The sequence below is a fragment of the Chiloscyllium plagiosum genome, chromosome 23 (assembly GCF_004010195.1).
Source record: "Chiloscyllium plagiosum isolate BGI_BamShark_2017 chromosome 23, ASM401019v2, whole genome shotgun sequence".
Taxonomy (NCBI): domain Eukaryota; kingdom Metazoa; phylum Chordata; class Chondrichthyes; order Orectolobiformes; family Hemiscylliidae; genus Chiloscyllium; species Chiloscyllium plagiosum.
In genome coordinates, this window is record NC_057732.1 from 5,789,161 (window position 1) to 5,800,643 (window position 11,483).

The 11,483-nt window shown below is 40.2% G+C and overlaps 1 protein-coding gene across 4 annotated transcripts in view; it reads left to right on the forward strand.

Moving 5' to 3' along the window:
* The window catches only part of dnai7 (dynein axonemal intermediate chain 7), a 78,979-nt gene that overhangs the window by 31,648 nt on the left and 35,848 nt on the right, over nt 1-11,483 (forward strand). For all 4 annotated transcript variants that reach the window (XM_043713376.1, XM_043713373.1, XM_043713378.1 and 1 more), the window contains 3 exons: nt 865-968; nt 4,252-4,618; nt 9,958-10,072. In XM_043713376.1, the coding sequence (XP_043569311.1) occupies nt 865-968; nt 4,252-4,618; nt 9,958-10,072 (586 nt within the window). The remainder of the gene's footprint in view (nt 1-864; nt 969-4,251; nt 4,619-9,957; nt 10,073-11,483) is intronic.

Sequence of the window (11,483 nt, forward strand, 5' to 3'; positions counted from 1 at the left end):
CAAGGAGCTATGAACCTGCACTCCAAGGTCTCTTTGTTCAGCAACACTCCCTAGGACCTTACCATTAAGTGTATAAGTCCTGCTAAGGTTTGCTTTCCCAAAATGCAGCACTTCGCATTTATCTGAATTAAACTCCATCTGCCACCCCTCAGCCCATTGGCCCATCTGGTCCAGATCCTTTGCCCGAAACATCGATTTTTCTGCTCCTCGGATGCTGCCTGACCTGCTGTGCTTTTCCAGCACCACTCTGATCTAAGCATCTCATTTTCCACTCGGCACTTTACATTCTTCAGGATTCAACATTAAGTTCCAGAACTGCAGACCATGAATGTTGTCTTCCATTTCCAATATATCCCACCCCCACTCATTGTTTTGATAACACGAGTTTGGTCTCTGGCATAGCAGACCTATTATTTTGTAATTCACATCTATCATTAAAACCTTTTTTCCCTATCTACATGTCCCATTAACCTTCCCTTTGTCTTTTACTCTGAACACCATTGCCACCTGTTCCACCTTCATTCAAAATATAGTCAACATAATTTTCCAGACATGTCTGTTCTGAAGAAACATTATTGGAGTCAAAATATTCACTCTCTTTCTCTCTGTCCACAGATGTAGCCAACTGTGTTGTGTTTCTCAAGCATATTCTGTTTTTATTTAAAAATGATGGAGATAATTGTTGGTCATTTTGTCATGATATTATGCAAAAGTGACATGTTGTGTTTTGATGTTTGTTATTTTCTACTGTTGTTTTAAGTTAAGGAGATGATTTGGCAGACAATTATTTTCAAGGACAACATTACTCCTTGAAATCATTGAAAGATTCATTGCATTTTTTAAAAAAAATGAATTTCTTTTTAGAAAGCCATTGATCTTGTTGACATTGAGACTGGAAATATGCAAGAAGTGGTTACTGATGAGAACGTCACTCTCTGTTTGTGGGCAAACTTCAACAAAAATCCCAGGTATGCAGATTGTTGCAGGTGAATGTCAAATTATTTCCCATTGAAACTTGGGAATGTTGGGAGAATAAGGACCTGAATCATCCAAACTGGAGCAATGCGCAAAGGTTCTTCTTGTCCAATGCTGCTGCACATTTCTTTCTCTTTGTTTTACAGCTCCACAAAATTTTAGTTAAGCCACATTTGGAATATTGTGTGCAGTTCTGCTCGCCACACTACCAGGAGGACGTGGTTGCTTTGGAGAGGGAGCAGGGAAGATTTACCAGGATATTGTTTGGTCTGGAGAGTTTTAGATAGGAGGAGAGGTTGGATAAACTTACATTGTTTTCACTGGAAAGACGGAGAATGAAGGGCAACCTGATGGATGTTTACAAAATTATGAGAGGCATAGATAGGGTAGATGGTAAGAGGTTTAATCAAATGGGAGAAATATATCTGAGTGACTGGTTTCAGTTTTAGAAGGAATATCATTGAATTAAAATGGCCACATTGACCGACCAACCAACCAACCAGGTTGAAGCAAGCTTCATGAGACTACTAGTAAATAAGACCCAGTCTGATCTGAAATTAACTTGTCATCAGAGTGACTGATTTCACGAAAATTGCCTCAATCTGGTTGAGTGGTCAATGTGGCCATTTTAATTCAATTTTTTTTTCCCTTCTAAAACCATTTTAGCCCTTGAGAGGTTCCAGCTATTAAAAGTCAGATGATTGCAGTTGAACACTATCATAATAAGGTTACGTTCCACAGGTCTTTCCCGAGTCTTCAACATCAGCTTAGGGTCAGAGATATTTGTGGAGGGTCCTGAGGTGCAAAGGAATTGGTTATCAGAAGTTTACATTTCCTGGGCAATTCCTTCATTATAAGATTCTCATGCCAAATCTTCCATAAGGTTCTGAATCTTGCAGTGTATGTCAAAGCTCCAACAATCTGGAATCCGTAGGATTTGTGGAGCTATTGTTTTTGTTGACAATTTTTATATCGACTTAACTAACATGTAAAAATGGTAAACTGAATATGAACTTTACTATTTGCAAATTTCAAATTTATCTGATACAAAACTTGAACCGAGCAATGATTATGGAGACTCATTAATATGCAAATTTTGGATGATCACACACTGCACTAAGATCGCAAACAAATTCAAGAGTCCAGGGAATGTAAAGACTGGATTTTCACTGTTATGCTGTTGGGTCGAGACAGTATACTTAACAGCTCTTCGGATTTGCCTTGGGAAAATATAAACCTAATGGCTGGGGATCTTTGTTCCAAGATGTGGATGCGGATGGAGTCAATCCAATTCACATTGAGGACAAGGACTACCAAATGTAATAATTAGAAAATCCGCCTTGGTTCTCTAGAATTTTGTCCCATTTGTTTTCTTATATATTCACCCCTTTAGTTCAAATTTCACATATTGCTTACACTGTAATTCACACCCAGACCTAAACATTCCAAATCATGATATTTCACCCATCCCATAGCCCCTTATAGACACTATATCAACTTGGTGTAAACTCATACTAATTTATGACCATTACCCTTTGCTCTCACATCATCCATGCCAATTCACCAATCTATCATGGACACATTTCAGAAACCATGAGACAGTGACATAACATAAATATCTAATCATCTATTATGGACTTTACTGTATGAAAAGGTCATTTATGTACGCACATTGGGTTATGCTGTGGTTTTCTTGGTTACCTAGAAAGAAGCACCACGTAACACATAGTAAGGCCTAGTGGTATTATTGCCATACTGTTAATCCAGAGGCTCAGGTAATGTTATAGGGACCTGAGTCTAACTCTTGCCATGGTAGCTAGTGGAATTTGAATTCAATGAAAAAAAGTCTGAAATTAAGAGTCTGATGATGACCACAAATCCATTGCCAATTGTCAGAAAATCCCATCAGTTTTGTTAATGCCCTTCAGGGAAGGAAATTGCGTTCTTATCTGGTCTAGCCTATATGTGACTCCAGACCCATAGCAATGTGATTGACTCTTAACTACCCTCTGGGCAATTAGGGATAGACAATAAATGCTGGTCTAGCCAGCAGTGCCCTCATCCTGTGATTAAATTTTTAAAAAACTAAAATCTGTGGACAGGCCCTTGTGATTCAACTCATTACAACTCCACTGTAAACCATAAATGATTGCAAAACAGATCAAAATGTTTGTGACTGAACTGCATTATAAAGATATTGCTTTATGGTTGAATGAGTTCAATAGAATGCTGAGTAGGATGTGCGCAAAGTGTTATGTAAACAGTGGAAAATGCTAAAAATTCATAAAGGTTTCTTCTGAAAGGGAGCAGGAACATTTACAGCTAAGATTGAACCTCTTCCATAACAATAAACTAGATTAATAACGAAGAAGTGGTCTGTGAGGCAAGTCCAGAAACACAGACTTTTACTGTAGTAGATGCAGCTCATATTCATTTAAATTAAGCATGCAAAGGGAATAGAAGACTTTTAACAGATGGGCAGAACTTAGAAGACAGTTGAGGAAGGGGAGAACGTAAATAAGCTAAGGCAGAAACTTTAAATGTGAAAGAGAAGAGATTACCTAAAACCTAAATGCCAAAATCATTAAGAATAAGATGCTTGAGTTCAGGGCAAGTGTAACACCAGGGAATTATGGTTTTGCAGAGATTCTAAAAATTTGGTTCCTGCCATAGAGATCGTCAATTGATTCTGTAATCTTAATTTGCCCTGATATATTTGTTTTAAAACATCACTCGCATTTTCACTAACATCTTTTGAGAGGGAAATTTTAACTTTGTTTTAGCTAAGTTTTCACTTCTGTCTCCTGCTGAAGTGAACTTCGAAGCATATACACAATTTTTCTGGGCAGTTCAGCCCATCAGCTAAATTGGGTTGTTTGCAGTTGTTGGTAAGAAATTTTGCAGAAGCAGTACATTCTCCAGAATAAATGTTGATAAATATGATGGTTGGGGAACTTATTAGATGTTGAAGAAGTACAAGTGGGTCATGACTAGGTATTGCAATTCACTGCTAATTTTCATTATTATAGAAGCAGATATTAGCCACTTGAGTTTATTTTGTTCACAATTGTCAGTTAGTCACTTGAGGGGGTTGCTGTAATTGAACACCACAGCTAGTCTTGTTCAGTAACTGAACTGTTTGTATAAAATCCACCTGATATTGGATTCTTTGAGTATAACTTTTAATACTTAGGCTAAGTTGGCTAATAAACTATTGTTATCTATTGCTATTGCAGAAGAAAAGACTTTTAAAAATAATTTCTGATTTTCTCACAGGTTTAAAGGCTACGCATTTGTCAATTACCATTTGGAATTTGAACTCCCTAAACCATTGGCAATGAGTGATATAGCTGTGCGGATCTTACATACGGATTATGATCACATATCTTGCCACAGCCATGCATTTAATGCTCATCAGAGAGCTTTTAAAACTAAACTTGTTGCAGTTGAAATTAGGCAGGATATGCACGAGGATATGGAGGTACAGGGAGAGGGAGAGGAATACCAAACTATTGAAGATCAGAAAATACCTGAAGAACAAAAAGTTAATGAAGAACAAAAAACGTCTGAAGAGCAACAGACTCTTGAAAGCAAACCATTACCTGATGAAGAAATAAAGCCTATTCGACTAACAAGATCAAGGGTATGAATATGTTGAATACAGGCAGATTTAAGTAGTTTTATCAATGGCTATACGATTTCTAATAAATGTGAGATTTGGTATATTTTGGGTTGTTCAATGCCTTTATATTGAAATGACTTTCTCTAAACACTAGTCTTATTCAGCAGTCCACATGCTATAAACTATCCCTAAATCCTCATCAGTAAAAGGACAGCTCACACACACACACACACAAGAACTTTCATGACCAAATAGTCACCCATGCAGAAGGAGTTACCACTTCATCAGATAATGACCTAAGGTGATTGTCCGTGAATGTGGCTACCTTGTCCACTGTGATACAATTACAATCCTTAGTTTATAGACTTGCACTAATGAAGAACACCACAACCAGTTTGGATTGAACTTAAGTGATGGGTTTCCTCTATGTAACACATATCCAGGTGATACACTAATCTGCTGATTCTAGCAATATAAAAGTAAAGATTTGAAAAATTGTGCATTCCCATACAGGTATTGCAGAATTTATCTTTTTTCCTACTCTAAACTTTGAAAACTTCTTTTCCAGTTCAGTCGTTGAGCTCGATTCTTTATTGAATTGATATTGTGGGTTTGATTGTTTTGCTGTTGATTTTTATAATTTGCTATATTGACTTTGAATTATAAGAAAATTAATTTGAATTGCAAGTATAAATTAGAAAGATAATTTACATTTCAAAGCTGTTAAGATTGGCATTTGGCACCTAGACAAGCTTCCCAATTTCCTTCAAATGTTCTTACATACATTCTGCATGAGTGACTTAGAGATGCGATATGGACTGGGGTGTACAAAGTTAAAAATCATACAACACCAGGTTATAGTCCAACAGGTTTAATTGGAAACACACTAGCTTTTGGAGCGTCACTCCTTCATCAGGTGATATTAGAGGACTCAATTCTAAAACACAGAATTTATAGCAAAAATTTACAGTGTGATGCAACTGAAATTATACATTGAAAAATACCTTGATTGTCTGTTGAGCTAGAGTGGTAGCTAGACAATATGTTGAAGGTGTTAGCCCCCTGTGTCTGTTGATTGTTGTGCGGTGCCCATTCATGCCCAATATACCGTGCCCTGGGGCATGGTACATTGGGGAAACCGAGCAAAGGCAACGACGGCGGAAGAATGGGCACCGCACAACAATCAACAGACAGGAATGTTCCCTCCCACTTGGGGAACACTTCAGTGGTCCAGGACATTCAACCTCGGATCTTCGAGTGACCATCCTCCAAGGCGGACTTCGGGACAGGCAGCAGAGAAAAGTGGCCGAGCAGAGGCTGATAGCTAAGTTCGGTACCCATAGGAAGGGCCTCAACCAGGATCTTGAGTTCATGTCACAGTACAGGTGACCACCATTGCAATACACACACACACACACACACACACAGACACACACACACACACATATATTTTGTGGGGTGAATTTGTACTTGCAAAGTTACATTGTACTTTGCTCAAAAACTGCATGAATTCATGTAAAACTCTGTTATCTCACCTTTTAGATTAGAATCAATCTAAACATCATGGCATAGACAGAGAACACAGGGGGCTAACACCTTCAACATGTTGTCTAGCTATCACCTATGGTTACAGCTAACCTGAGAATGCAACTTTTTTAAAAAAGGTTTTGTGATGTACACATGAAAGAAGTGAAACTATCATGGTATTTGAACAGATGAAAGACTCAACAGACAATCAAAATATTTTTCAATGTATAATTTCAGTTGCATCACACTGTAAATTTTTGCTATAAATTCTGTGTTTTAGGATTGAGTCCTCCACTATCACCTGATGAAGGAGCAACGCTCTGAAAGCTAGTGTGTTTCCAATTAAACCTGTTGCACTATAACCTGGTGTTGTATGATTTTTAACATTCTGCATGAGGGTAGATTAACAAGTTCTTAACTCTGAGGTACTTGGCTTGAATGATAATTGGAAGATATCAGATATGCTGCCCTCAAACTTCTGATGGGCAGTGGCAGCAGCCTATAGCCATTTGGTGGCAAGCCAGTGAGTTGGAAATCCACATTTTACCCTAAAAACTACTACAGCAAATTGATATAGTGGCCAGGAAACTGGAGAGAAGTCAACTGCTGTTCTTCATGATGGTGCCAATAGGATCTTTTACATCCACCTGAGAGGGCAGATGGGCATTAGTTTGTGTTTCATCTGAAAGACAACACCACTAACAGTACAGCATATCCTTGGTACCATACTGAATGTAGCAGCTCAATTCCTAGAAAGGGACCTGAATCCTCATTCTGACTAAGAGATGAGAATGCTAAGTCACCTCTGACAAGTTAATTGAAGTTGTGGAATAGGTGTAAAGTTAGGGCCTGATTTAATATTGAACACTCCATGCACCCAGTCAAAATGTACTTCTCCTCACATGTGGCGTAACCCAGTGGGGTACTTTCATTTTTTTTGTGGTAGTAGTAAATAGGTGATTTCAATTGTCTGCTTATTATATGTGCTGCTGATGAAAAGGAAAGTCACACAAATACCTCATAATTTCCAATAATTTCTGTTTGAACTGCAGCTACAGTTTGTTAGGAAGATGTATCAATCTGGACTGTAGTTAACTTTTGTTGGAAGAGTATACATTGTCAACGTGGCTTCAAAGCAAACTCCAGACATGTCAGTCTTTGGGAGGTCAGGAAGTTGTTACATACCTCTGTATTCCTAGCCTCTAAGCTGCCCTTGTAGCCATTGTGTTTATGTGATGAGTCCAGTGAGTTTCTGATCAATGATAATGTCAAGGATGTTGATAGTGGGGGATTCAGTGATGGTAAGACCATTGGATATCAAGGGGTGATGGTTAGATTGCCCCTTATTGCTGATGGTCATAGCCTGGCATTTGTGTGGCACAAATGTTACTTGCTACTTATCAGCTCAAGTCTGGATATTGGCCAGATCTTGTTGCATTTGATCATGGACTGCTTCAATATCTGAGGAATTGTGAATAGTGCTAAACATTGTGCAATCATCGGTGAACATTCCCACTTCTGATGGAGGGAAGGTCTTTGATGAAGCAGCTGAAAATGGTTGGGCCTAGGACACTATTCTGAGGCAGTCCTGCAGAAATGTCCTGGAGTCGGTTTGATTGACCTCCAACAACCATGAACATCTTCCCTTATGCCAGGTATGACTCCTGAGAGACCAGAGAATTTGCCCCCAGTACTCATTGAGTCCAGTTTTGCTAGGGCTCCTTGGTGCCACAGTCAGTTGAATGCAGCTTTGATGTCAAGAGCTGTCAGTCTTACCCCACCTCTGGAATTCAGTTCTTTTGTCCACATTTGAACCAAGACTGTAATAGAACCCAAACTGGGCATCGCTCTGCAGGTTATTGCTGAGCAGGTGCTGCTCAGAAGCACTAAGGATGACACCTTCCATCACTTTACTGATGGTTGAGAGTAGACTGACGGGACGGTAATTGACCTGGTTGGATTTGTCTTGCTTTTTAAGTACAGGACATACCTGGGCAATTTTCCACATTGTCGGGTAGATGCCAGTGTAGTAACTGTACTGGAACAACTTGGCTAGGGGAGCGGCAAGTTCTGGAGCCTTCAGTACTTTTGCTTGACTGTTGTCAGGGCCCATAGCCTTTACAGTATCTAGTACCTCCAACCTTTTCTTGATGTCATGTGGAGTGAATTGAATTGGCTAAAGACATCTGTAATGCTGAGGACCACTGAAGGAGGCTGAGATGGATCATCTATAATTGCACTTCTCGCAAAAGCTTCAGTCTTACCTTTTGTACTGCTGTGCTGGGCTCTCCATCATCGAGAATAGGGATATTTGTGTAGCCTCCAGTGAGTTGTTTAATTGTCCACCATCATTCACGATGTGGCATGACTGCAGAGTTTCAATTTTGTCCATTGGTTGTGGGATCACTTAGCTCTTTCTGCCATTTGTTGCTTATGCAGTTCTGTTTGGTGACTTCACCAGGTTGACACCTCATTTTTAGTATGCCTGGTTCTGCTTCTGACATGCTCTCCTGCACTCTCCATTAAATCAGGGTTGATTCCCTGGCTTGATGGTTGAGTGGGGGATATGCCTGACTATGAGATTACAGATTGTGCTAGAGCACAATTGAATTGTGTCCATGGTGCAAAGCACCTCATGGATGCCCACTCTTGAGTTGCCAAATCTGTTTGAAGTCTGACCCATTTAACATGATGATCGTGCCACATAACATGATGAAGGTTATTCTCAATGTAAAGGTGGAACTTCGTCTCCACAATGACTGTGTGGTGGTCACTGTTACCGATACTGTCATGGACAGCTGGCAGATTGGTAAGGATGAGGTCAAGTATGTTTCTCCCTCTTGTTGGTTCCCTCAATACCTGCTGTAGACCCAGTGCAGCAGCTATGTCTTTAGGGTTCGACCAGCTTGATCAGTAATATTGCTGCTGAGCCACTCTTGGTGGTGAACATTGAAATCCCCCACCCAGAGTATATTTGTGCCCTTGCCATCCTACTTGCTTCTTGTAAGTGTAGTACCGATTTGTCAGCTGAGGGAGGATGGTATGTGGTAATCAGCAGGAGGTTTCCTTGCCTATGTTTAACATGAAGCCATGAGACTTCATGATTTCCAGAGTCAACATTGAAAACTCCCAGGGCAACACCCTCCCGATTGTACACCACCTCTGCTGGGTCTTGCCTGCTGGTGAGACAGTGCATATCCAGAGATGGTGATGGTAGTGGTGGTGTCTGGGATATAATCATGCTCATGGAATCATACCTTACAGACAATGTCACGCTTTTTTTGACTACTCTGTGAGACAGCTCTCCCAATTTTGGCACCAGCTCCCAGATGTTAGGATCCTGCATGGTCAAAAGGGCTGTTACTGCCATTGTCTTTTCAGGTGGCCAGGTCGATGCCAGGTGATTTGTTCAGTTTCATTGCTTTGAGACTTTGTAGCGATTGGTACAACTGAATGGCCATTTCAGAGGGCAGTTGAGAGTCAACCAAATTGCTGTGGGTTTGAAGTCACATGTAGGCCAGTCCAGGTGAGGATGGCTATTTGTTTTTCCTGAAGGATATTAGTGAACCAGATGGGTTTTTCTGAAAATCGACAGTGACTTCATGACCATCAATAGATTTTTAATTCCAGAATTTTAAAAAAAAATGAATTCAAATTCCACCATCTGACATGGCAGGATTTGAACCTGTGTCCACAGAACATTAGCAGAGTTTCTGATGAATAGTGCAGTGATACTACCAATAGGCAATTGCACCCTGCCCCCCCCACCACCCCCAATTTCCTTACTATCAATAATCTTCGTAAAATTGAACAATCATTTTACTATTTTGTAGAGTGCAATAAGTAGCGGATCCAGGGAGGAAATGGAATTAAGAAGCAGATCATCAAGCAGGGAACGAGTTGTCGAAGATGTTGATGCAAAGTTACCAAGTATAGAACTCGTTTCAGGTAGGAAATGTGCAATTTTTCAGTTGCAAGAAGTCATTGAGTGCAACTTTTGTTTAAAAGATTTGGAAATCAAAATGGAATGTGATCCTCCAAAATGCTGTAACAGAGTTTTGGGGAGTGGGTGTTGGATTGGTGTAAATTAAAATATTCAGGACTAAGAAAGATAGGTTTTGTTATCTCGGGAGGGAAGCAAGGGAGGTGAATCAATCATTGAAAAGTGGAGTTGAGCTACAAATCAACCAAAGTATTATGATGTTGGGAACTGTAAGTGTCAAAACATGGTCATGGTCCAAATAAGCTATGCACTTTATGCAGATAGTGTATAAATATGTTCAGAAATTTCCTATATATATATAGCCATGATGTGGAGGTGCTGGTGTTGGACTGGAGCGGATAATGTTAAAAATCACACAACATCAGGTTATTGTCCCACAGGTTTATTTGGAAGTACTTCAGAGCGCTGTTCCTTCATCAGGTATCTAGTTGAAGGAGCAATGCTTTGAAAACTAGTACTTCCAAATAAATCTGTTGGACTATAACCTGGTGTTGTAAGATTTTTAACTACACATATAGCAACATTTCTAAAAAAATATTTGTTTCAAGTGCATTGGGAGAAAGTGAATGGTATGTTGTGGTAAGGAATGGTAAAGCAATTAGTTATTAGATTACTTACAGTGTGGAAACAGGCCCTTCAGCCCAACAAGTCCACACCAAACCGCTGAAGCGCACCCACCCAGACCCATTCCCCTACATTTACCCCTGCACCTAACACTACAGGCAATTTAGCGTGGCCAATTCACCTGACCTGCACATTTTTGGAGTGTGGGAGGAAACCGGACCATCCGGAGGAAACCCACGCAGACACGGGGAGAATGTGCAAACACCACACAGTCGGTCGCCTGAGGCGGGAATTGAACCCGGGTCTATGGTGACTTAGTTGGTAGGATTAGGGAAAACCCTAAGGCTTTCTATAGGTATGTCAGGGATAAAAGAATGACTAGGGTAGGAATAGGTCCAGTCAAGGATAGTAGTGGGAAGTTGCGTGTGGAGGCTGAAGAGATTGGGGAGACACTGAATGAATACTTTTCGTCAGTATTCAATCAGGAACAGGACATTGTTGTCAATGTGAGTACTGAGTCACAATTAAGTAGAATGGATGGCTTTGAGGTATGTAGAGAAGAGGTGTTGGAAATTCTGGAAAGGGTGAAAATAGATAAGTCCCCTGGGCCTGATGGCATTTATCCTAGGATTCTCCGGGAAGCAAGGGAGGAGATTGCAGAGCCATTGGCCTTGAATCTTATGTCCTCGTTGTCTACAGGAGTAGTGCCAGAAGATTGGAGGCTAGCAAATGTGGTTCCCTTGTACAAGAAGGGGAGTAGGGATAACCCTAGCAACTATAGGCCGGTGAGTC